This window comes from Mirounga angustirostris, unplaced genomic scaffold, assembly GCF_029215605.1.
Source record: "Mirounga angustirostris isolate CCGP_5_RB_7025 unplaced genomic scaffold, mMirAng1.0.hap1 SCAF_4, whole genome shotgun sequence".
NCBI classification, from domain to species: domain Eukaryota; kingdom Metazoa; phylum Chordata; class Mammalia; order Carnivora; family Phocidae; genus Mirounga; species Mirounga angustirostris.
Window position 1 is genome coordinate 161,646,486 of NW_026991712.1, and position 26,553 is coordinate 161,673,038.

The 26,553-nt window shown below is 49.9% G+C and overlaps 1 protein-coding gene across 10 annotated transcripts in view; it reads left to right on the plus strand.

The window, feature by feature from the left end:
• LOC123859782 (uncharacterized) overlaps nt 1-23,606 on the plus strand; it is a 169,103-nt gene extending 145,497 nt beyond the window's left edge. For 2 of the 10 annotated variants that reach the window (XR_010411006.1, XM_045898066.3), the window contains 4 exons: nt 11,450-11,547; nt 15,544-15,603; nt 22,380-22,429; nt 23,196-23,606. Coding sequence is in view for 3 of the 10 variants with exons in the window: in XM_045898066.3 (XP_045754022.1) it covers nt 11,450-11,547; nt 15,544-15,603; nt 22,380-22,383 (162 nt within the window). In the remaining 7 variants the exon portion in view is untranslated. Of the gene's footprint in view, nt 1-11,434; nt 11,548-15,543; nt 15,604-22,379; nt 22,430-23,195 lie in introns of all 10 variants that reach the window. The other 8 variants (XR_010411007.1, XM_045898069.3, XR_010411012.1 and 5 more) reach the window with 6 other exon arrangements.
• The last annotated feature ends 2,947 nt before the right edge of the window (nt 23,607-26,553 follow it).

Genomic DNA, 26,553 nt, shown 5'->3' on the forward strand with positions numbered 1-26,553 from the left:
CAGATCGAACTGACTTCTGAACACTTTCCTGCACTCTCTTGCTTCTGTGACTTCTACCTGTGTTGCCTGTCGCTCTTGTCTGTCCAACTAATTCTTGCTTTCCTTCAAGACCCAACTCAAACCTCAAGCCCTCTCTCAGGTCTTCCCTGATGCCCTCCAGGAGTTAGCCACTCCCTCTTGAGGGCCCCTGCAGTGCCCTGTTCAACACCTATGGTGCCAAGTCATCTTCGGGCAGTGGGAGCAGCAGTATTAAGGGTTCAATGCTCTTCCTACCACTCCAGTAGGTGAGGGACCCAGAATGCCTTTAGATGACCCTTTTGCTCCACGCCCAGGACCATAGTCTATGTCTGCCACTGAACTGCGGGCTTTTCAAGGGCTGGGGCCCCATCTTAACCATCTTTGTGTTCCTGATGCCACCTCAAGGATCGCCAGTGTTTGGTGTGATGCTCTAAGACATTGGTGTGCTTGACGTAGCACCATGGGCTGCCCAGAGGAAGTGTTTAAACCTTTCTCCAGATCCACACTCTGGTTCAGGTGGTAGGCAGAGTCTTGGGGTGCATGGCAGGGAGAGAGGCCTACCAGGCCCCCAAACAGACACCTGCTGGGGAAGATCTCTATTTGCCTTCAAGTCTAAGGTAGCACGATTTGGGGCCATGGTCATGGGTGGGAAAGAAGCTGAGTCTCTACCGGCTTTAGAGATAAAACTTCCAGGGAGTAGTCCAGTGTCTGGCCTGGAGTGGGCCTCCGTGACTTGGTAAATGAACTCTCTGAAGATCTATGAATACTTCTGAGCACCTAGAGCTTGGTTCTCAGCCCTGACATTAGAGTCACATGGGGAGATTTAGAACATACCAGAGCCTGGCTCTACCCCAGGTAACTAAGTCAGAATCTGAGGCTAGGGCTCAAGCATGCCGTTTTTCAAAAAGTCCTCTATTAAGGTAGCCTTAGAGGCTCTAACAGACAAACCTTTAAATCTTAATGGCCTGAAGTGGGAGAAGGATTTCTTGCTTCTGTAAAGTTCATTCTGCCTGGTGGTTATGCTCCACAGAGTCATTCAGGTCCCAGCTGATGGAGGCTCTGTCATCATCAACTCATGGCTTCCAGGGTCACCTGGCCTTCAACATCTAGTCAGCAGATGGAGGATTGCTTGGGAGGATTCTCATGGGCCAGCTCCAGAAGCGATGTACGTGACTTCCACCCGCATTCCACTGGCAAGAGTTCTGTCAATGGTCCCATCTCTATGCAAGGGAAATTGGAAATCTAGTCCTTGGCAGGGAGGCCACTTCCCAGCCACACTTGGAGGGAATCATAAACTTTGGTGGCCAGCTGGCCACTCTGTCACAGCCTCCTGGGTGATCCTAATGTGTGGTGGGGTTGAGAATCACTGGTCCAGAGCTTCCTGGCTTGATGAGAATATCATTCCAACTCTTCCCTGCCCAATCTCTAGTGCAATGGAGCTATAGATGAACCTCCTCCTGGGTGGCCATGCCTTCCAACATTGTGGTGTTTCTCAGAGCCCAGTCAGGATGGGTGGGAAGCCCAGAGAGTCTCAGGATGCAGCTCTCTTCCCCTAGGGAAGTACACACCAGGGAGTTGTGGGAGATGAGGCTGGAACAGAAGGAGTCAGACCCTGGGGGACTGTAATAAAGACCTAAGAGGCTTGGCCTCTATTGTGAATCCATCAAAGGTTTGGAAGTAGGCAAGTGACAGGATGAGAATGACCTTTAGGAGGGCTAATATGGTGGAAGGGGGTGTGCAGAAGCCTGGAGGAGGCAAAGCTGCTGGTCCATTGCGTCTGGATCAAGCTTTCTGTACAGTCCTGCCTGGTTTGGGGTCTCCTCAGTGCCTAGGAGGAAAAGATGGCGGCTGAATCCTGCCTCACCTCCAACTCCCCTTCTAGGAGGCCTTCCTTCTACTCTTCCTGATTTGCCACCCTGAGACTATTCAGAGGAATATATTATAGACTCTGGAAGTAATTCTATAAAAGAAATGTCTAATGTATTATGCCATGGGAGTGCTATTGTAAGAACTATTTATAGCCTCCCAAGGGGAGGTCTTTGTGGGGAAAACAGTCTTTTGTATATGCAGGTCTGGATTGTTTGAAAGGGAAAATCGGTACTCTTATCGTTAAATTCATTCACTCATTCATCCAACAAATATCTATGGAGCCCAATTTCCTATGGTGGGCACCGGGGACACAAGAGTGAAGAGGACAGTCATAGAGGTCCCTGCCCTCATGAACTTTGTGTCCGTTCTCTGCTTTGCTTAGGATCAGAACTGTGTCCATTTGCAGATGAGCTTACCTGTTCCTAAATGCCCATTACTGAGTCCCATTTAGGTCTTTTCAAATTCGAGCAGTACATTGGCATCCTTTGATAGAGACCTAATCGGAACACAGACACAAAGGTACCTTTACAGCATGTGGAGTAAACAAAACAATTTTCTCTTGAGAAGGTGTTTGTAAGGTATTCAGGCTGAGAAAATTGTGCCCAAAGATGGTGAAAGTCACAGGAATAGTTTCTGTGCAGGCAATGGTTTGTTCATAATACTCAATTTCAGTCAGCCTTAATAGCCTCAGCAGTTAAAAAAAAATAATGTTTATTGTGTTCCTGATTATAAAAGTAATATGTACCCATTGTAGAACATTGAGAAATAACCAGCAATGACATTTTGGTGTTTTCCCTTCCAGTTTGTCTTTTAATGCTTACATTAGAAAAAAGTCACTATCAAAACGTTACGTTATAAGCATTTCCTCAGTTTATTAACATTTATCATAAGCATCCTTTAAAATGACTACTTAGCATTGGGATATATGATTCTATCATGATTTACTTAACTAATTCTCTGTGTGAAGCATTTAGGTTGTTTCTTGTTTTTTTTTTTTTTTTGATATTATAAGCAATGCTGTGCTGTACGTTTTCATGCATGAAGTTGCTTCTCTGATTATTTCTTCAATATTGATCCTTTTAGAAATTAAGGCGCCTGGGTAGGTCAGTTGGTTAAGCATCTGCCTTCAGGTCAGGTCATGATCCCAGGGTCCTGGGGTCAAGTCCCGCATCAAGCTCTCTGCTCAGGCTCTCTGCTCAGCGGGGAGCCTACTTCTCCCTCTGCCTACCGCTTCCTCCGATTGTGTTCTCTCTCTCTCACTCTGTCAAATAAATAAATAAAATCTTAAAGAAAAGGAAAAAAGAAGAAATTAAGGCACCCAATTAAAAAATGGGCAAACAATTTAAAGAAGCACCTCACGAACAACACATACTGATAGCCATAAACACATGGAAAGGCGTTCAATATTGTTATTCATCATAGAAATGCACATTAAAACCACCATGAGATTCCACTCTACACCAAATGGTTAAAAGCCCAAAGACCAACGATGTCAGGTGTTGGAAGCAACTGGAGCTCTCATACGTGGCTGGTGTGGTTGAAAATGGAATAGCCGTTTCGGAAAATAGTTTTTACTCAAGTTAAATACACACCAACTCTATGACCCAGAAATTTCACTTCTAGGTATGTACTCAAGAGAAATGAGTGTATGTCCATAAAAAGACATATCTAAGAATATCCATAGCAGCTCTAGTCATCATAGCCCCAAACTAGAAATAATCTAAATAACCATCAATAGTTAAATGGATTAAATAAGTTGTCTTACTTTCATACAGTGGAACATCATACAGCCACAAAAAGGAGCAAACTACTAGCACATGCAACCACATGGATAAATCTCACAGGTATTATACTGAATGAAAAAGAATTTTTGTATGACCTCATTTATATGAACTTCAAGAATAGGCACAGTGAGTTCATGTTTATTGAACCCAGAATGATTGATTACATCTGGGGGGAGACACAAACACACAGCATATGATAGAAGCTTATGGGGTATTAGAAATGTTCTTTTCTTGATCTTGGTGGACATTACATGAGTGTAGAGAATAGGAAGACCTGATATCAAGCTACACAATGAAACAAATACACTTCATATGCTGTATGTATGTATATAGCCAGTTGTGTGGGCTATCCTTCCATTAACAAAAGAAAGAAATTAGGATGAAATTTCAGTGATATTACTACGGCCAGGAATTCAGACATGCTGGAGTTCCCCCTTCACCCGCCTTTGAGGATGTCGAGAAGCAGTATGCCAGGAACGACAGCAGGACTGGGATCAAGTGTCACTTGGCCCATAACCATGCGAGCACCCAAAGTACCAAATTCTGACTCTAGTGCAAGGCTAAGTTTGGGTTCCTGTTAGCGAGAGTTCTCTAGAGAAATAGAACTGATAGGGTCCTGTATATATGTAAGAAGAGATTTAGTGTAAGGAATTGACTCGCATAAGTATGGAGGCTGAGAAGTTGCAGTCTGCTACCTGCAGGCTGGAGACCCAGGAAAGCTGGTAGTGTGATTCAGTCCTAGTCTAAAAGCCTGAAACCAGGAGCGCCAAGTGCAGGAGAAGATCAATGTCCCAGCTCAAGCAATCAGGCAGGAGAGGCTGAATTCTTCCTTCCTCCACCTTTTGTTCTATTCAGGCCCTCAGTGGATTGGATGATGCCCAACCACACTGGAGAGGACAAACCATTGACTGAGTCCATTGATTCAAATGCTAATTTCATCCAGAAACACCCCCAAATAATGTTTAGCCAAATCTCTGAGTACTCCATGATCAATCAAATTGACACATAAAATTAACCATCACAGTGTGCGTGGCTTAGTCTCGAGGCTCCAGTGGGGCCAAGTGCTCCCCTTCTCCTTGGGTCTACGTCTTGGGGCAATATCCTCAGGTGTGCTCACCGAGTCCATCCCACAGGGTAGGAAGCACCACCAGGAGCACGCCACAGGGACACTGGCTTCAGGGTCCTGCTGCTAATGAACTTGGGCTGACTGATGCCTCTGACCAGTCAGATGGTGATTTCCTCTTTTTTGTGGGGGGGGCATGAGAGTCATAAAGAGATTGGGCATAAAGGGGTGTCTGGCATGGGGGGAGTGGCTGAAGCATGTCTTCCCACTCCTGATTCCAAGAAGATAAAGGGAATGAACATTTTGAAGGTTTTTGTCAAATCGTCTTCCAGAAAGTTTGCATCAATTTGGTCTATCACCAATAGCACACAGGAACGTGCATCTCACCACATCTTTGCCAGGAAGGAGAATTATTATTTTGTCAGGCGGGCGATGAAGCCTCAAGGTGCTTGCCTTGGACGCCGTCTCCAAGCTCTGGAGATTTTGATGCCCGGCCGGGTGTAAAGAAACTAGTCACTCCTGCCACAGTGGGTTAGTTCTGGGATGGGGGAAAGAGCCCAAACCAGACGAGAACACGGCCCCAAGAGACCATGGGGGAGGCCCTTGTTGGGTGGAGTGACCATCAAACCCTCTCTCTGGGTACCATTCAGGTGGGCACAGGTAACCAGAGGCGGGTGGCTGGAGCTCAGCTGCACCCAGAGCAGGCAGGCCATTTCTTCCTATTTCAATGGGGCTCTGTGCCCATAGGGGTCAAAAACATTTTTCCCTTGTGACCCATTCCACCCAGGTGTCTTGATGATAAACCCCCAACACCAAAGAAATCTACCCAGGGTCTTGTCTTTTCCTCACTACCAACACAGGCAACATGAGCATTTTTCCCCCCAAAATGTTTTCAGATTTCACCCACAAAAATGGTACTGTGGTTGTTGTAATTGGCATTTCTTTGACTGCTTGTGAGTTTGAACCTTCCTTTTTAGGTTTACTGGCTCTCCACTCCTGTGGACTTGCTGTTTCTGTCCTGCACCCGGTTCTCCCTGGAGGGTTTCCTGGAGTTTTGAGCAGCCTCCAGAGTGTCCCTCCCTTCCTCTGGGTGGGGTGTGGTCTCTTGGATCCTGAGCCTGTAGGAGCGTGCTGGATGTATTTTTGTTGGTGGTGGTAGCACTTGGCGTTTTTGTCTACAAGAACTTTCCCCGGGAAGCTGTCTCAGCCCTGCAATTAGCTCCCTCAATCAGGAAAGCAGCTCATCGTGAGATTAGACACATCTCAGTGGCTGATTGCCGGGAATTTGGGAGAGAGCTGGTGGGTGATAATCTCCCGCTTTCTCTCTTTCTCTGTGCCTTTTTTCCTTTTTCCATTTTAAATAACTGCTTGATTGTAAAGAGGGATGATTCACTACTCGAGATTTCTTCTGTAACTTAAGCGGGGAGGTTAAGAGAAAAGAACTGCCTCACCCTCTTCCCCCTCCCTTCCCTGAATCCCAGATCCCTTCTGTTCAGTTGCTCCCACGGGGAGGCAGGGAGAGGGAGGGAGGAATGCAGCCCTGTCTGGCCTTCCGCACACTGCCTGGGGAAGCTAGATGGCCTGCTTCCCTCTGACCCTCGCTCTGGGAACCCGCTTCCTAACTGCACATCTCCTCCTCCCTCCCACCCCCACCCTGTCCCATCCAGCTCCAGGACCTTACTTCCATCTCTCACTGTCACCAAATACTTCCTACATCTAACTCCGAACCCTCTTATGAATTTCACTTTGTTTGGTCCTCAAGAGCAATTTATTCCCTCTCCTCTCTGATGCTTCTTCTGCAGGCACAGGCCAGCCTTCTCCTCCCTCCCTCTTTCCCTTCCTCCTTTCCTCCCTGCCTTCCCTTCCCTTCCTCCAACAAATATTTATGGAGTGAATGCATTGTTCTAGGCATTGAACAACCCAGACAGTCCTTGCCCTCATGGGGTTTACATTCAACTTGGGGAACAAGACAATAAAAAAAAAAATATACACATACATTTATATTGTGATGGCTGGTAGTGATCAACGAAAAAAGGCAGAACACAAAGGCCAGTAGCAACAAGGGATGCTGTTTTGTAGTGGGCAGTGATGACCTCTCTGAGGAGGTAACTTAGCAGAGAGCTGAATGAGGTGAGGTGGAGGGTCACATGGATATCCCCAGATGAGGGAGCAGCAAGTGCAAAGGCCCCGAGGCAGGAGCATCCAGGGCGCTTATGCGGGAACACCAAAAATGAAGAACAGAGATTTGGCAATGAGGCCAGAGACGGGCAAGGACCAGACCATGCAGGGTCTAGTAGGTCACGAATAAGACTCAGTTTTTTTTTTTTTTATTCTACGTAGAAGGGGAAGTGACAGGTAGTTTTTTTTTTTTAAGATTTTTTTTTTTTTTTTGATAGAGAGAGAGACAGTGAGAGAGGGAACACAAGCAGGGGGAGTGGGAGAGGGAGAAGCAGGCTCCCCGCTGAGCAGGGAGCCCAATGCGGGGCTCGATCCCAGGACCCTGGGATCATGACCCGAGTGGAAGGCAGACGCTTAACGACTGAGCTGAGGAGTGACATGATCTGACTTAAGTTTTTAAAGCCTCATCTGGCTGCTCTCTGCTGATTAGACTGTAGAGGGGCAAGAGTGGAAGCAAGGAAATAACCCAAATAACCCTTTTTTCTCTCAGCGAAATAACCCCCCCCCCTCTGGCTGACAATAGGGAACAAATTCAGCTGGAAGTGTCACCGGCAGCTCAGGGACTGTTCAGTGAGGCAGAGCCCAGAAGTCACCAAGGTGTAATTTGTCTTTTACAAAGAGAGGAGTTAAAAGGACAGATTATAAAATTCAGCCCAGTGGGGTTTTTTTTTTTATAAGCATCTACTGATTTTTTTCTCTATCAGATGTTTTGTTGATCAAATTATATTCTTGACATTTTGGGGACCTTCTATGTTTTCCCAAATGCCGCCTAATGATGCCAAAGTGCAATTAAGACTAATTTGTTGGCAGAAATAATGGGAAGTTGTTCGGTTCTACGAAAGAACAAACCTCAGTGCTCTTATTATTATTATCCTTATTATTGAGGCCATTATTATTGCTCGAAGCATGTGTCAGGCTGAAAGAAGCAGGAGGGAAGATGAAAAACATCTGGGAAGGGAAAAGAAGGTGCCTCAGAGGAAGTCAGAGCACTTGGAGTCAAACTTCCAGAGTTCAGATCTCACCGGCACCACCTGCTCATTGTGCGACCTTGGACGAGTGACTTAACCCCACCCGGCCTCAGTCTTTTCACCTGTAAGTTGGGTGTCTTAATATTGTCTATACCATTGGATTGTTGAGGAGGAACTGAGATGAAATATTTAACTCATTGCCAGAGAGATGGGGGGGTGTTGTATCAGTCATGATTAAGTTTAGTTGTGACAAACTCAAAATAATAGTGGCTCAACAAGTAGATATTTCTTTCTTTCACCTGCAAGTCTGATGTAGGCAATAGAAGGCTGGTGCCAGGAAGCCCTCAGGGACCCAGGCTCTTTCTAGCTCCCTGGTCTAAAATAGCGGCCAGAGTTCCGCCCATCATACTTACCGTGCAGGAAGCAGGGTGAAGAAGGGAGACGAAGAGGGAGTCAAAGAACCCATGCCAGCTGCCTTTGAAAAAGGCTCCCAGAGCGACCACATGACACTTCCACTTATGTAGCATTAGCTAGAACTCAGTCACATGGCTGTATCAAGCTGCAAGGGATGCTGGGAAATGTAGTCTTTATTCTGGGAGGCATTTTGTCCAGCCAGAAACTGGGGATTCTAATACAATGGGAAGAAGAGATATTGGATATTAGGAGATAAGTGGAGGTCTCTCCCATAGGAGGGAGGAAGGAGAAGGTAGGGAGACACCCACAAATACCAGATTTTGTTTCTCCTCCCTCTTTCTCTTCTCCATAGCCAGTCAACCACCAAACCGTGTTGGCTCTACATCCTAAAATTCTCTTAAATCCACTCTTTCCCCCCCACCCCCAGTCTCCATGGAAAGAGCCCTAGTTCAGACTTCATCATTCTCTAGGACCATTACAAAGGCTCCTCACTGCCCTTCATCCCAACCTGTGGTGTCTCTTCTTTACTAATGAGTTGTCTGACTGAGAGCCAATGGGGTTCTCACTGCCTACAGGATAAACTCCAACCCCCAGAGCTCAGCCTTCAAGGCCCTATAGGATGGGTCCCAGTTTCTCATTGTTTCAGCTCATACACCCTTCCTGGCAGCTGAGAAGAATACTTTACTGTTAGCTGAATAAGCCACCTTCTCTGTCTTTAAACTTGGTTTTCCCTCCACCCTTTCTCGCTTTCCTGCTTGGAAAGCTCCTATTCATGCTTTAAAACCCACATCAAATGTCCTATGTCCTCTCTCTGTGAAGTTGTTAGGACTGTGCCACTGATTTGACTGTTTGCCCTCAAATCCATCCCTTGCTCTCCTCCTTCTCTCCTCCACCATAGGGGAAGGGGATGGCTGACTCCTACTGGCTGTGTTTAGGCTCCTGGTGAGCTGTCTTTTGGTTGGGTTTAGCAGATAAGAGGCACTGGCAGGAGACTGGAGGATAGAAGGGAGAAGCTAGGGGGATTTCTCACCTTTTCTCTACCTGGGAGAGGATCTCTGGCAGCAGCTACATCTCCTGCCAGACAGTGTACCTCTCTGTGGTTCCAGATTCTGCTGGGCAGCCTTCCTGGCAGGGGCGGGGGGTCTAGCTCCCTGCAGGGCAACTCTGGTTTCTAGGATCTAGGAAAACCATCTCCTCTCACTGTCTTTCCATTCCTAGGGGTGCTGGTGGTTTCCTGCTGTTGCTAATTTTTGGATAGTGCTAATTTGACCTCTCAACTCTTCCATTACCTGTATAACCAGTATTCTGCATGAAGTTCCCATGGTGTGAAATGCCTAGAATGGTTTCTGTTTTCTTAACCAGGCCCTAAGTGAGCCAAGTGCCTGGCACAGCACCCAGCATAAAGTGTCTGTTCAATAAATAGTTGTTGAATGAATACATGAATGGAGTTTCCCTACCCCATCTAACCACGAGCTTCCCCAGCTCCTAGGTCACTGATTCATTACAGCATGCACTGAACTTGTTTGTTGACACATCTTCTCTCCCATGAGACATCGTTGGTAGTTGGGGATGTAGACACAAATATTCAGGCATCCTGACTCCTGAAAATGTTTCTTCTACTTTCTGCCTCTGGGAGCTGGGAAGGAAAGGAGAGGGGAATGGAACGGAGAGAGGTGGAGGGCTCACTACGGGTATCCCCGCCTTTCTTATTTTAACACAGGCTTTGCTTCTGGGTTCAGGCCAGGATTTATGAGTGTGTTTAGGCAGTAACACGAAGGGACCTTTGGCGAGAAATGTTCCCTGTCACGCTCTGACAGCCCATGGAGGGAGGCAGCTGAAAACATCAGAAAGGAGATTTTTCTCGAGCTAGTAGAAGCTCCAGCCCAACTGTTGCCACCCTTTAAATGCCACCTGGACATGCCTGGGGGAAGAGGGGAGACTCCTGTTTTTGGGGTGAGATGTGCTTTGTTAGAGAGGGGCACTTGGATGAGTTCTCTCAAATTTCAATTTGGGCTTCACTGAAGACAGAGCAAGGCAGTTGGAAGGATTGGAATTAGATGCTAGGAGGAACTGTTGTCTCATCCTTTATGATGATGTGAAGGTAGACTCAGGGGCAGAACCTCATTATTAGCTCCTGCCAGTCTTCCTGTTCTCTCCACTCCAGCCAAGCTGGTCTTCATTTTGTCCCTTGAATGTGCCTCAGGGCCTTTGCACCCACTGTCTTCTCTGCCTTGGCTGTTCTTCCTCTTCATTGCTGGATCCTTCTTATTCAGATCTCAGTTCCCATGCTGCCTCCTCAGAGAAGGGTCCCCTGCCCATTCCATCTAAAGTGGCTGCACCCCATCAGTCATTCCCAAACCATTGCCTGGTTTTATTTCTTTATTACATTTGTTATTATTTGTAATTATCATATTTCTTTATTTTCATACCTGTTCATTTTCCATCTGAACCTACTAGATTACAGGCTTCCCCAAAACAGGAATCCTTTTCTATTATTTTTCTCACTCATCCTTGACACCCAGGACAGTGTTTGTTGCCTAGGCACTGACTAATGATTTTTTGAATGAGTGAGTAAATTAGTTACAATGCCTAAAAAGAAAACAGTGGTTCAGAAGTGACCCTGGGTGTGCTTAACTGAGATCAGTCTGGGAGGTCTTGCTGGGAAGGGGAGAGAATGGGCATAGAAACTGGTCTCTGGATCATCGGTTGATACAAGGAATTAAATGACACAGTGTCTGCAGGGTGCTTAGCACAGGGCCTGGCGCCTTATCAAGGGCTCAGTGAGTGTTGGCGGCTGTTAGGTTCAGATATACTCCCTGCCGCTCCATGTGGAGCCCCTCCTGAGTGCGGCGTGGTGGAGTCTGGGCTCTCTGGGCTGAAGATGGGTGGGTACCAGGCCTGGGCTTGAGGGTGCCTGAGCTGGCCCTACCATGGAGGCTGCTGGACCCAGGGCCAGGGGACAGCTTGCTCCTGGGAGCTGGGAAAGACTGCCCACGTGGACAGGGAGCCTCTGAGGAACTCGTAGAGAGGCAGATGAGATCGTTGCTGAGAGTGTGGATTCTGGAGCCAGCTGCTTGAATTTGAACCCCAGCCCTACCATTTACTAGCTTGGCCAGTTACTTGACCTCCCTCTACCTCAGCTTTCCTATCCGTAGAGTTGGGACAACAGCAATACCTGCCCCATGGAACCTGTTCAGCTCTGTGAGGATTTCAGGAGACCATGGAAAGCACCTAGACCCGCATCTGGAATGAAGTAAGTGCTATAGGGATCGGCTGTTAACAACACCAACAACAATGTCCCTATTAGTTCTCTGGGTGTTAGGGGCTGAGTCCTGCCTCTGCGTGCCTCCCCACCCCCACTCATTTGTTGAAACGCTGACCCCCAGTACCTTAGAAAGTGACTATATTTGGACATAAGGCCTTTAAAGAGCCGATTCAGGTAAAATGAGACATGCGGGTGGCTCCTCAGGCAATCTGACTGGTGTCCTTACAAGAAGAGATGAGACATAGGGACACACCATGCAGTACAGGCCATGACAGGATCCAGAGAGAAGATAACCACGTACAAGCCACTGGGGCAGTGGGTCAAGTGGGGCAGGAGAAACCCAACCTGACGAAACCTTGATCTTGGACTTCCAGCCTCCAGAACTGTAACAAAATAAATACATCTCTGTTGGTGAAGCCGCCCACTCTGTGGTCTTTTGCTATGGCAGCCTGCACAAACGAATACACTGGGTCAGGAAATCCGGAGGTCCAGAGAACCGGCTGTATCCTCACCCTCTGGGACATCATGGTTGTGGGGACAGCCCTGCAGCAATCTAGGCCTCCCTCTGCCTGGACTTTCCTGACTCCATCCACAGCACCCCCCCATCTCAGGGTGATAGCCCTCCCTCCACGGAGGGTCATCCTTGATGGGGTGCATCACTTGGCCTGTCCGTGACTTGCTCCTCGGGTCAGAGCAGTGCTGAGGAGGCGAAGGGCATCCTTCCTGAGATCTGCCTCTGCTGATAAAGAAAGCTGGCAAGACGCCTGCCTGCGTGGGCACCTCCGCACATCCCGCCCATCAGTCCGTGGGCCCCGGAGAAGCTCCGCTCTTTCCAATGACCTTATCAGGTTATTTCCTTCCAAACACCCACCCCGACTCCCACCTCTGCCCCGTCCTTGGAGTTTTATATTCCCCCTTCTTCAGCCAGAGCCAATCCCAGAGAAGTAAGCAGGAATGGGCCCACCTGATTGGAGCAAGAAGTGCTGGAGGCGGGGCCGAGCCGTTGACTGAACGGAAGGGGAGCTGGCGGGGGCTGGAGCTGGGGCTGCAGGGAGAGTCTGGGAGCTTGCTGGAGGGCAAGGTGGGCAGAGGCTTCGGGAGCAGCTGGTCAGCCGGGGCCTTGGCAGGGCCAGTAGCTCTGCTCAGCTGGTGAAGTGATGCTCTCCTCTGATTGAGCTAATTATGCTGATTGAATTTCCTCCTTCTCTCTCCAGTGCCTCCTTCTGCCTCCTCCTCTCTCCTGCCTCTCCCCTCCCCTCTCTCCCTTTAGAGAGAAAGGGAAAGGTTTCCTTAATGTGACTGGTAATTGTTATGCACACAGTGTCAGATGTTAATGTGAGCTGTGATTGACAGCTAATCAGCCCATCAGCTGTACAAAAAGAGTGAATAACTAGGTAATTTGATTTCCCCTGATTCCCCTGCGTGGGATGGCAGGAAAGTCTAAATTAGCAATCAGGGAGCCCGTGGCAGATCCTGGAGGGCGGTGGTGAGGATCCAGGGGCTGCGGGTGCAGCTGTAGCCTTGTGGGTCCCAGTACCTAGGGCGAGAGAGCCTCTACTGGCCTCGACTGCGTGGGGAGGAGCTTTGTGAGCTGCACAGCTAAGTGTAGAGAGAGACTGGGGCAGTGGGTCAAGTCCTTGCCCGTGAGCTGCCCCTTCCTTGGTGGCAGCGGGGGGCAGGGCGGGGGAAAGCATCAGGCTGGCCTCCGGGAGAGGGGAGGGTCCCAGGCTGGAGGGGCTCTTATCCTGTTGTCTAGGAGACCACCATGGAAGTAGATGGGATGTGGCAGCCAGGCACCTCCCACCCCCCATCCTTTTGGAGCTGGTTGCCAGGGTTTCCACCGTGTGACCCAAATTCTTCCAATTCAGGGAAATAGTTGTCCCCTCACTCAGCTTCTGGCAGATTCCATTCAGGTAAAATGGAGCACAGCAGAAGCACATGTGGATTATCTGGTCCCATTGTGAAGCCATCTCTGGCCCTCTTGGGCAGACAATAGTAGCTAGACACAGCATCCCCTGGGGACCCGCGGGGGCCAAGGGACCATGCCAAGTGTTTTGTCTGCATCCGTTGTAAAGAGGAAGGAAGATTGGGTACCTGGCTCAAAGTCCCACCGTGAGAAAGTGGTAGACCTGGGATTCGAACCCAAGGCAGGACCAGCTTCTCGGCTGTGATGGCAGAGGCAGCATGAGCTGGAGTGCCCATTTTGGCCTAGCCTCAGGTGGCCTCTTACTCCTTAGAAGGCCTCCCCACTCCCTGTGAGGTCTTAGCCCCCGAGACTCCCCAGCCAGAGAAATGCCCATGAGTATCTCTAGTCATATGTGAATGTTTGTCCTTTTATAGATGGGGAAACTGAGGCCCAAAGAAGATAGGACAGACCTGAGGGCACATAAAGAGCTATTGACCCAGCTAGGGCTGAAACCTAGCTCTCCTGCCCCATCCTAACAGTGTCCACCCCAGACTTCCCCCTGTCTTATTGCTCCTTCCATTCCTAGCCATCCCCTTCCCCAATCCCCCCCAACTGTGGGATCCAGCAGGGAGCTGGGGGTGGGGCTGGCAGCCAGCAGGGCCTGGAGATGCCCAGGGACGACTCTAGGTGGCAACAGCATGTTGCTGGGAGGGATCCAGCCCGCAGCAGCTCCACTCGCTGCAGGAGAGGCAGCTGCTTTGGGGTGTGGGGGTTGGGTTCTGAGAACACAGTGGCTGGGCCCGGGGGCCAGAAGGGCTGATGGTCCCTCCCATCCAACGCTGCCTGGCTCACCTCCAGCCTTGCAGCCCTCATATATTGCCTTTCCTGCGTGTAACTTGGGGGTACAGGTATGGTGGGGGGTTGGGACACTCTCTGATGTGGTTTCCCTAGGTCACTCAGTCCCATTCTCGGGCAGTGCGCACCCTTTCCAGTCCACACTTTGTGCGAGTGCGCATTTAGCAAGCCTGTGTGCGTGTACAGACACTTGGGTGTGCGTGAACATTTGTCCTTACTTGGTGCTCACGGACCAGTGTGCAAGTGGGCTCCCCGGCGCATACACTGAAGTGTACCCGACCCGTGCTCATGCAGCATGCTGCAGCCTGTGTGTGGGGATCGGGACCCCTCCACGGGCCCCAGAGGAGTTGGGGAAGCTGGGCCTTCTTAGACCAGCCACTTGGATGCCCAGAGAGGGATGAGGGGTCTGGGAAGAGACAGGAGGCAAGAGCCACAATCTTGGTCCTCAAGGATGCTTGGGAGGCTCAGTTTAGAGGGAAGCGACAGCCTGTTGGGGCAGGAATTGGTGTGAAAGCCATGGATCGTGGCCTTGACCTTTAGAGGCTCAAGGGTGGGGAAATGGCCTCGGGAGGGGCTGTGGTCAGACCTGAGTCAAAAAGAGGTGACATCCAGTAGGGGTGGCATTTGGAAGAGCCACATCCCTGGGGACAGTTGCAGAGCCTGTTTTGTTCCAGCCTACGTGCTGGCTAGTGAGGGGTGGTTGACCTCCATGTACAGAAGAAACGGGCTCAGACGGACACGAAAAGATGTTGCTCAAGGTCACACACCTAGGAAGAAGAAAGCTTACCCTTGCTTCCCTGCAGGACCCAGCAGAGGCAGAAGGAGGCAGAAGGAGGCAGGGAGAGGAGGGGGAGGAGGAGGGAGCGGGAGCTGCAACCCGTCAGGAGTCAGAGCTTCCACGAGGCGCACAAGGGCAGAGTAGAGTTGAACCCGCTAAGCTGCTGAACTCAAATATTTACTTGTCTTTCAGCCAACAAGTGTTTACTGGCAAAGTGCTGTGTATGAGGCACGACCTCGGTGAACCCAACAGCTTACCGTCTGCTCTTGTGGGGCTTGCTGTCTGCTGCTGGCGTGAGCACGTGCATGCGTGCACACGCATATGCCCTGGCGCATGTCCGTGCACGTGTGTGTGGTGGGGGAGGTGGGCGATGCTAGTCACCAGCAGGAGTGATCATAGCTCACATCAGCCGAACTCTTATTAATTCCTTCGATCCTCTCCACAGCCCTGTGGTGCTGCTCTGTTCTCCCCATTCCACAGATGGGAAAATAGAGGCACTGGGAAGGTAAGCAACTTGCCCTAGGTTGCACAGCTAAGAGGTAATAGAGCTGACTTCTGAACCTGGGCTGTTTGGCTTCAGGGTCAACACTTTTACTCTTCATACAATACTTACTAGCAAGTCGTGATGGGTGCTGTGGAAAAAGGATAAAGGGGAGGCTGACGGTGTGGCATATCTGCAAGGCTGGCTTCTGGGCTGTTGAGGCCAATTGGCTTTGTGCTCGCCCTCCGCCCTCTGTGGTCCCTGCCTGCCACCAACCCCAATGTTTCCTAGTGACATTTCTGTGGTCTGGCTGCTCTGGGCGGCGAGCTGTCCCCTGGGGCAGCTGGCCACACCTGAAGGGAAGGCTGATAGGGCCTCGGCTGTGAGAAGCATTTAGATTCTGCCCCTGAACTCGTCCCTCTCACTTCTTCCCCTCAACACCAGGTGCTGCCCCCACACTCTACCACACAAGAAGCTGGTGGGGTCTGAGGCTCCTGCCTCGCGTCTCCTTGGGGCTGGGGCTCTGGGATCCCAGACCCATGGGCTCCATCTCTGGACTCCTGCTCAGCTCCTCCTTGCAACCTTGGCGTCCCCACAAGGGCCAACTCCCCAGCAGCGCTGGGCATTTCCAGGGTGACCTTACACACTCCTGACCCAGCCTGACCCTCAGGCTCATGCTCTCCTCTGGTGGCGTCAGGGAAGACCCTGCTGACCCACTGACACAGTGTCATGGCATGTCACTGGAAGTTGGTTCATGTACCCATTTTTCAGATGAGGGAACTGACGCTTGGAGAGGGTGAGTGCCTTGCCCAAGGTAAGAAGTAGAGCTGACCTCCCGGGATCCAGAGTCCGTATCCTAGAGAGAGAAAGACGTGCTGTCCCCATGCCTCCTTGTTCACCTCCCCTGTCCCAGAGGTTGGCTGAAAGCCCAGCACAGGGCATCTGTTTGGGTGGAGGGGCCTTCCTGGTAAAGCTCATCTGAGAGGCATGGGGGAGCTCTTGTCTCAAGTCCGAGGCTGGATGGCTAGTGTGGGTTGAGGTGAGGGACGGGAGAGGGGATATTTAGGAGAAACTGAGTCAGAGGCCAGGCACGCGAGGACTGGGCTGGGTCAGGACTGTGAACTAGAGGCAGAAGGGCAGGGACACTCAGGGCTGTCCTGCACAAGCAGGGAGGCCAGAGAACTGGGCAGTTTTGCTCGAGAGCCCTCCCCAGTGGCAGGGCTAATGGGGTGGGTGGGGATGGAAGGGACAGCCACAGTGGCTCCTGCCCTTGTCCCATCTCCTGCCACTTTCACTTAGGAGTGGAAAGCAGGGAGCAGAGATGTCCTATGAATTGGCAGACGCAGTGAGTCAGGAAGAGGGACCCAGGTGTCCTGGCTGCCAGCCCAGGGGCACCTGATAGCCCCAGAGGACCCTGCTTCCCTAGGGTCAGCCAGTCAGCCCAGGGCTGCACGGTCTGTCGCATCTGGCCACAGGGCCATGCATGGTGGGGTGCTGTTCGGACGGCTGGACCTGCGCCCCGGGAAACGCTCCCACGTGCAGACGCACTCGCAGACACGTAGCCGCCCCCGCCCCACCCATTTACACTCAACCCACACGCAGATACAGGAGCACAGATGTCACAACCCAAAGATGTACCCAATCACACAGACTCACACGTTCATGCCCACTGGCCCTCACGGGAGGGCCACACCGTGTACTCACTATAGTCTTCTATACACACATAGCTTTCTTTCAATCTCTCTCTCTCTCTCTCTCTCTCTCTGTCACACACACACACACACACACATACAGCACAGCACAACCAGGTGAGTGGGGAGCCAGGCACCTGGAGTTCTGTTCCTGCTTTGTCCTTGCTCTGTGACCTTGAACTAGGTCGCCCATTATTTTAAAGCCTTTCCTGGTAGCTCTCCCCATCTCACGCCTCCCCCAGAACTGAACACCCGACCCAGCACGGGCCCTATCTCCGCACCGAGGCTCCTTACGCTGCTGCCTCCCCCAGAACGGAAACCCCTCCACAGGGGCTGTCTGAGCTGCCAACAGGTAGGTGCTCCACCCGCGCCCTCCACACATGTGATGGAGTCATTTCGCTTTCAACAGGCCTTGACTCCTCCTCCCAGCCCTGAATCTCACTGCTTCTCACTGAAGCTCTTGTTAAAAGGTAGATTCTGGGGTGCCTGGGTGGCTCAGTTGGCTAAGCGACTGCCTTCGGCTCAGGTCATGATCCTGGAGTCCCAGGATCGAGTCCCACATCGGGCTCCTGGCTCAGCGGGGAGCCTGCTTCTCCCTCTGACCCTATCCCCTCTCATGCTGTTTCTCTCTCTCTCTCTCTCTCTCAAATAAATACATAAAATCTTAAAAAAAAAAAAAAAAGGTAGATTCTGATTTTGCAGGTCTGGGGGCTGAGATTCTCCATCTCTAACCAGCTCCTGGGTGATATGATCCCGCGGACACTCTGTGCTGCAAAGCTCATTCCTCCAGGCTGACCCTTTGCAATCCAGCATTCCCTCTGCCACCTCCCCCAAAAGGCCTCCAGTCTTGGCGTGCTCACTGCTAGGGACAGGAATGTCACTACCCGGAGGGCAAGATTTCCTTACCATCTAGATCCTGGAACTCAAATTCTCCTTCCCCCACCAGGTTGAGCTCCATCTCCAGGTAGCCTTCAGGGATGACAAACAAAAGTCAAGGGCTTCTGGACTACTCTCCTCCTAGCTGGGCAGCCGTGGTTCCTTCAGTGTGCCCGGGGCTATTTCCTTTGCACATTCAGAAGTTGGTAAGGTCCTCCTAATGTGTGATGAGAACTGCATGCAACACTCTACAGAGGTCTGGCCAGAGCAGGTGCAGGGAGGCAATCACCTCCCTTAATCTATAAATCATACTCCTATTGACATAGCCTAAAAGTTAACTAAATTTCTTCAACAGCTGCCTCATTCTGCTGGCCCGTATTTACCTTGTGGTCACCGCAGGACCCCAGAGTTTTGCCCTCACATGAGCTCCTATCATATAACTGTCCTGGTGAGTGACGGTTCTGTTACACAGCAGTCCTGAGGAATGTGGTTTGTAGTCAGTAAGTGGGGTCTCCTCCTTCCTCCCTCCTGACCATTTACTGACTCAGAGATCTGGGCAGTTGCCTTGCTGGCTGGCCCACTGCTGTATTCTCTCCGGCAGGTTTGGCGTCCCCTCTGTGTTTTTGTCCTGCCTGTTTCCCTCCACCCCATCATGGTTCAGAAACCACAAACTCACCCCTGCTTCTTTGTCTCTCTTGTATTTCTGGAACCAGCTATAGTAGGGGAAGGTCTAAATTAGGGAGCCTGATACAAATGCTAACCCATCTTTTCCCAAGGGACCACTTTGGTCCCCTGGGGCCTCGAAGACCTACCATGTGCCATGCAGGGGGCAAGGCGTGACTTGAATGTGTTGTATGCCTGCTTCAAAGTTCTACAGAAAAAGGGGCAGGAGGAGCTGGGATGAATTAGAACACTTCATTCATCCATCCATTCATTCATTCATCCTATAAGTATGTGTTGAGCACCTACCCTGGCCAGGTACTGCTGTGAGCACTGGGGAAACAAGAGAGAATAAGATAGGAGAAGCTTCCATATTCGGGAGCTAATGACGTTCAATTGGGGTGACAGACAAGACAACTGGATAAAGATAGAAGGGGAGAAGCCAAGGAGGGAGACGGGGGAAGGAAGCCACTTCAGTCAGAGACAGTGTAGCGCACTGGTTAAGGACCCAGACTCTGAAGCTAGAATACCTGTGTTCAAACCCTCACCCTCTCTGCGTGGCTCTTGATGAGCTCCATGCCTCAGTTTGCTGACCCTTAGGTTGTTATAAAGTGCATGGTGCCATGCCTGTGACCTCGTGGGTGCTTCTTGCTACATGGGGTGGTCTAAGAAGCTTTCTTGGAAGAGGTGATATTTAAGGTTGAATAGGAACCAGACATATACAGATCAGGAGAAAGAAGAACAGCAAGTGCAAAGGCCCTGAGGCAGGAAAAGGTTTGGCTTGTTTTGGGGAATTGAAAGAAGGCCTGTGTGGTTGGAGAGGGCGAGTGAAGGGAGAGGAGATCAGATTCAGGAGGGGCCAGTCAAGTTGTCTGGTTTGGAGGTCATTGTCCCTGGTTGGATTCTAAACTAAGGCCAATGGGGCATCAATTAAGGGTTCTAAAGTTTCAGACCTGAGTGTGCTGTGGTGTGGGAGAGGTTCGCAGGGAGCCAGGAAGAGGTCGGCAGCCAACCCTAGGCAGGGCTCTGAGCCAAGGCCATAAACCCAGCCAGAGACTTGTTCCAATAAGGTTGGTGGGAGAAGCACCTCCCCACTGTTCCTGAGTCTTCTTAATCCACCGGGGCCTTGAAGGGAGAAGCAAAGAGGCCCAGAGGGGAGCTTCTGAGGGATGTTATTTTGCATCTTAATTGCACGCTAAGCAGGCCCGTGGGCAGGGCCAGCTGCCGAGACTTAGCTGCCACCAAACTCCGGTGACTCAGGCCACAGAGCCTTAAAATATTTATTTTTTGCTGCATTTGGAATTCAGTGTCTGCAAGGGAACCACCACTGGGAAGCAGCACGCGGAAGCGGGTACCTGTTGGCAACAGCAGTCTGGAAACAATGCAGGGCCGCGCGGGTCCTGCCTCCTGAGCATGCCTGTGGGGTGCTCCTCTGCGTTGGTGGCAGGTGCCTGGCTTGCTCAGCTGGCCGGCCATCCCAGGCCCCTCTGGGAGATCACGGCTCCCTCCATTACAAATTGATTTTCCACTTTGTAGCCTGGGCGACTGGTTTGCAGCCCATCTCACATTCCTTTTGGGTCCATTAGAGGGGAAAAAAAAAAATCTAACTTCGTGTCCTGGACACGTGAGGATGTGAGTGGGCGTATTCTGGGAGTGTGTATGTACAGTTGCATTGACACGGAGCCCCGACTATCCCCAGGGGTGTGTGGCGGTGGGCGGGGCACAGTTAGCAGGGGGTTCAGATGGTGGAGGAGCTGTAGTTCACTCCCACCCTTGCCAGCCTGCAACCTTGGCCAAAGCACCATACCCCACTGCCCTTCATCTGAAAAATGGGGCTGAAACCCCCACCTCACAGGGCTGTCCTAAGTCTTAGATGAGGTTACTTACCCATGGAGAGCACTTGGCCCAGTGCCTGGCTTGGCTGGTCCTGAGGTCTCCATAAATGGTGGATGTTATTATTGGGGCATTCGGTAGGGTGTGAGCCAGGCTCACAGGGGCGGGCCCCCATATGACCCGTGGGGAAGCTGACCACGGACTCTCGGACACCTGGATCCTGGCGAAGGACTCAGGCTGGCAAAGTTATGCAGCAACACTCTCTCCTCCTAGGCATGACTGCTGGTGGGGATGGGGCTGTGGGGGAGCTTCAACGTTTGATGACTCAGTTCCAGCTTTTTTATTTCGGAGAGTCTGCTGAGGCAGGGAGCGGGGCTGGATTACCATGAAGTGCTCCTAATTTGCACAGAGAGATAAGGAGCTCATCATAACTGAGGGGGGGGGGGACTGTTATTTCCAAGCAGCTGCTGTAAGCTGGTCCTAGGTGAGCCAGAATCTCTGCGCTGGGGGTGGGGGTGCCTGTGCTCACTCTGCCTCAGTGGCCCTGCGAGAGGTGATCTCCGTCCTGGCCATCATGGCAGGAGGTGGCAGGGGAGGGACAGACACTCCTAGACAGAGGTGCTTGGGAGAGAGACATGGATGCAGAGAAGCCTGAACTCATATTTCTGAAAACTGGACAAGTTACTGAGTTTTGTGAATGCCTGTCCTGCCCAAGGATAACAGGGTTATAAACTGGAGGCTGGGCTGCCATGTATCTGTGCCCTCCCCCAGGCACTCCCCCCACTTTGAACCTGACTGAGGGCCTACGGGGAGGATGATCCAGATGCTTTTATTTACTAGGCTTGCTCGGCCTACAGTCTGGGCTCCTGCTGCTGAAGGGACAGAAGGCAGATCCTGGGAAGGATTTTGTGAGGAGGCATCAAGAGGGCCCTATGCAATCCTAGCCTCAGGTGGCCTTTAGGGAGAGGCCTCTGGCTGATGCCCCCTTTCCCTGCGTGGAGCCCCAGCAGACACTGGCTGCACCTGACAGGGAGAGATAAGTTGCTGAACTTTCTTGGGCTTGGGAGGAGGTCAGGTGGGCAGCCGAGAGGTCTAGGGGACTTCGTTCTGGGGGGGACAAGCTCATCACATCTGAGCATGGACATTGTCTTGAGGGACAGCTGCAGAAGAGGAGACCTCTCAGGGTGGTTGGGGCCGTCTCCCTGGGCGGCAGGAAGGACGGCTCTGCCAGGGTGGAGGTCTTGGAGCCGAGCGATATGCGGTGAGTGGGCTCATGGAAGCCGCCTCTCCACCGGTCTGTCCTGCTGCCCTGTGGGTGCCTCAACGTGAGCAGAGTGGGCCGTGGCTGCAGAGTGGCAAGAGCACTGGACGGGAGTCCAACCTCCATCCAGTCCGTAAACATTTATTGAGCACCATGGGATTACCCCATTCAATCCCACACCAGCTCTGTGAGGTGCACACTCGTTCTGTGGTTCATTGATTCTAAGATACAGTCTTAGAGGTGGGAAAGGTGTTTTGGTCGGTGAGGTTATATTGGGGAGCATTTTTCCTTCTCAGCGGTCTATGCAACAGTGGCATGTTTTACATGAATGAATAGTTCTATGAAATACAGAATTCTCCCAATTTTGCAAATAAGGAAATAATAATTATAATAATGTTAATACACTTGTTAAGTGTTGAACACATGCCAGGTGCTAGATTAAGAACTTTATTATTGTTGTTATTATTTCCACTTTGCAGATGAGCAAACTGAGGCTGAAGAGCACTTGGGGTCACACAGAGCATGAAAGGTAGGGCAGGGATTGGAACCAAATCTGGCTTGAGCGTGGCTCCCTGGGTTCTGGATGCACTGGGGAGGTCAGTGCGTCCATCTGCTCTGGGGGAGAGCCGTGAGCAGGGCAAATGTGGTGCTGGCCTACTCAGACCGTCAGCAATCTGGTGTGGGTGAGGTAGCCTTGCGGGCTGAGATGGCTTTGGGGGTCCTTGAGGAACTGCTGCTGAGGGTGGGGTCAAGAAGGAGGCGTGTCCAGTATTTTTGCTTTAAGCGTCTTCACTGCTAGCATTTTCACCCCATAACTAATTCAGGGTGAGGCAATTTTGCCCTAAAGCATAAAAAATAACTGGTTGAAAATAATGCAATATATGTTAAGAAAAAAAAAAAAAGCAGCAGAAGAAGATAGCGGGAGGGGAAGAATGAAGCGGGGGAAATCGGAGGGGTAGACGAACCATGAGAGATGATGGACTCTGAAAAACAAACAGAGTTCTGGAGGGGAGAGGGGTGGGAGGATGGGTTAGCCTGGTGGTGGGTATTGAGGAGGGTACATTCTGCATGGAGCACTGGGTGTTATGCACAAACAATGAATCATGGAACACTTCATCTAAAAGTAATGATGTAATGTATGGGGATTAACATAAGAATAAAAAAAATAAATAAAAATGCAAAAAAAAAACTGGTTGATGGTTAGGTTTGACAGTTTGTTTCATCGACTGGTTGGCAGTTTGTTTTCATTTCTCCACTGACACAATCCTCCCATTTTTATATTATATAAATCTTAGCCCTCATAATGGTCTGGACTGTGATGCAGAGTTTGAACTCACATTTCCCAGAGGACTTTGGAACGACCATCAAGGGACATGTGACAAAATGCCAAGAACGAGCAACAGTGGAGAAGGATTTCACATCACAATACAAAGTTCATTTACGAACATGCATCCTAGTTTTTGGAAACAGATACTTCTGAAGGAAGAAATTTCAGTGAAAATTGAAGAAGTGCGATGCTGAACAAGAAGTGGAATCCACAAGCAAAGAAAAATGTGTAATACTATGGCCGAAAGACTCTGAAGACAAGTGCATAGGTACGATCCACTAAATAAAATCAGTTATTTGCACAGCATTGCCATGAATCTATACGTATTTTAAATGTATTCAAATACTTTGTATTTTGCCATAAAGTCTTTTTTAAACTATTTATTTATTTATTTATTTATTTATTTATTTATTTATTTATTTTAGAAAGTGGGAGAGAGTGAGAGGGAGTGAGAGTAGTTGGAGGGGGCAGAGGGGAAGAGAGAGAGAGAGATTGCCTTAAGCAAACTCTGCACTGAGGACAGAGCCCCAAGGCTGGGCTCGATCTCAGACCCTGAGATCATGACCTGAGCCTAAATTAAGAGTTGGACACTTAACTGACTGAGCCACACAGGGGCCCCTGCAATAAAGTCTTACAAATTTTGTTCTTCACTGTTCATGTTTCATTATGTCCTTTTTAAGGAATGTCCCTCTTTTTTTTTTTTTTTTTTTTGTGGTTTTATCTGTGATGGCAAAATTGCCATAGGGCCGATTAGTTTTGCGGTAAAAACAGAGCAAAAATATGTACAGCAAAGATGCTTATGGCAAAACTACCTAGAACCGGAAGGTGGGTGGAGTGACTACAAGGGAATGTTCAGGAATGAGGGTTGGGGGTGTTGAGGAAAGTGACAGGGGTGCTTTACAAAGGACATGACCATTGGCTCTCCCACCTCCTTGCCATCACTTCCCTCCCTCCCCTCTTTCTTTGCCACTGTCTTGCACACCATCATCTTCTCCAGTCAGGGGATGGGGTCAGCGTGCACATCCAAGGTGGCACCAGAGGTCATGGGATCAATGTTCCTCAACTGACTCTCACCAAGAAGTGACTGAAACCTCAAAACCATATAAAGCTAAATCCCTGAACAGGAGAGCCATGGACAGGGACATAAAGGGGCTGATGGTAGAGCCTCATAACATGTGATGGGAAGGCCAATAAGCTTTGGAGTGTCAGGCCCCAGAGAGGAGACAGGAGTGCAACGTGGGCAAGAATGTAGACATCAAGGTCAGATAAACTTTGGTTCTAATCTGGGCTCCTCCACTTACTCGTATGTGGTCCAGGCAAGCTTGGTGATTTCTCTGAGCATTGGTTTCCTCATCTATACAATGGGAATAATAATGTTATTAGTTGCCTACTGTTACATAATAACCGCCCCCCAATTTAGCAGCTGAAAACCATTTACATTTATTATCTTGCAGTTTTTGTGGATGAGGAAGCCAGGTGTGGCTTAGCTGAGTCCTCCGCTCAGCGTGTCTTGCAGTCAAGGTGTCACTGGGCTGTGGTTTCATCTGAAGCCTGTGCTGGGGAAGGGTCCACTTCCTAATGCATGCATGGGTTGTTGGCAGGGTTCAGTTCCTTAAGGACTGTCAGACTGAGGGTCTCAGTTAATCACTGGTGGTTGGCTGGAGGCTGCCCTCAATTTCTTGCCACTTGGGCCTTTCCAGCTTGCTTCATCATGAAGAGCCAGAGAGAGAGAGGGCAGATGAAGTCACAGCCTTTTATAACCTAGTCTCAGAAGTGACATGCCATCACCTTTGCCCTATTCTATTATTATTCATGAGAAGCAAGTCACCAGGTCCAGCCCACACTCAAGGCGAAGGGATTATTACACGAGGTATTATTTTGTGAACATCAGGAGATGGGGATCATTGGGAGTCATCTCAGAATACAATAATATCTATTTTGTGGGAAAGTCATAAAGATTACAGGAGATTCTGCACGTAGGTAATTAGCATGGTGCCTGGCATGTAGTATCTGCTCAATAAATTGATTTGGTCATTATTCTCAAAGCCAGTCTGGGCTGAGGCTGAGAGAGGACAGAATCCAACAGCTATCCCTAGTTCTCATCAGCCCAGCACCAAGGGATATCAGCTCACCTACCCCATCTCCATGTAGGTGAATCCTATGTTTCCCTGGGCTCACTCCACATGCTCCAGGAAACTTTCCCCTGAGCAACTGTGAGCGGAACTTCCTTGAATGCCCCCTCCTTGTTTGCAAGAAAGGGAGCATCCACCCCTGGTTGGGCTGACGGTCATGAATACCCCACTAGCATTGTCTATCTCATAGACCTTGGCGGGGCGGGGGGGGGCTGGTGGCTACAATGTTTGAGGTTTACAGATTTCTTAGATATAGCAGTGGAAGGGTTTTTGTTTTGTTTTGTTTTAATCTGGAAGTTAAAAATTGTGAAGTTTACATTATTGCAAAATAAATAGAACTGTGACTTCTGTTTCACAATTACTGTAGCTCCTTTATGTACTTTTGACAGTTCTAGCATGTTACTGACAGTTACAAGATTTTCTCTCCTTCTGGAAAATGGGGGGAGGGGGCCATGTGACACCTTCCCGCTCTGAATGCTCTGCTCATTAAAGATGAGGAAACCACCACTCAGAGTGGTTAGGTGATTGGCTCAAGATCACAAAGGGATTTGAAGCCAGTTCTCTGGTTCCAAGCACATGCATGGTCTTTATATTATATCCATCCCTTTGTTTATTCAAGAAACATTGTTTAGTCCCAACTATATGCCAGCCTCTGTGCCAGGCACTAGGAATAGAGAGATGAACAAATTTTTATTCCAGCTCTAAAATGCTCTTAATGCCCCTCTTTTCCCCTACTCCCACTGGATTACAACTTTTCCAAACAGAGCCCCCAGTGTCTCAACATCTCTCCTTCCCCATGCCTATTACGTGGTTTTGAATTTGAAGTGGGATTGTATTTAAGGAGGGGCTCTATCAGCCATTGGTTGGGGTGGAAATGTGGCAGGAAATGGCTTTAAGGTCTCAAGAGAGAAGAATCTGAGCAGATACAGATTTGGATGGAAGGTGGTCAGAGGCCCCGGAGAAAAATGAAGAATGAGATCTACAGATTAAAGCAGCTGCTTGACTTTTAACAGCAGCCTCTTCTCTATGCCTTGGCAGTGCCAGACCTCTCCCCTCTCCCTTCCATGGCCCTTGAGGAGAAAGCCACTGCCTTCCTGCCCAGTGAGCCAGGTGATGGGATTGCAGTTAATGGCAATTTGAACACATTTGGTCAACTAGAAATACATAAGGAGATTGAAACATGAAAATGCCCTC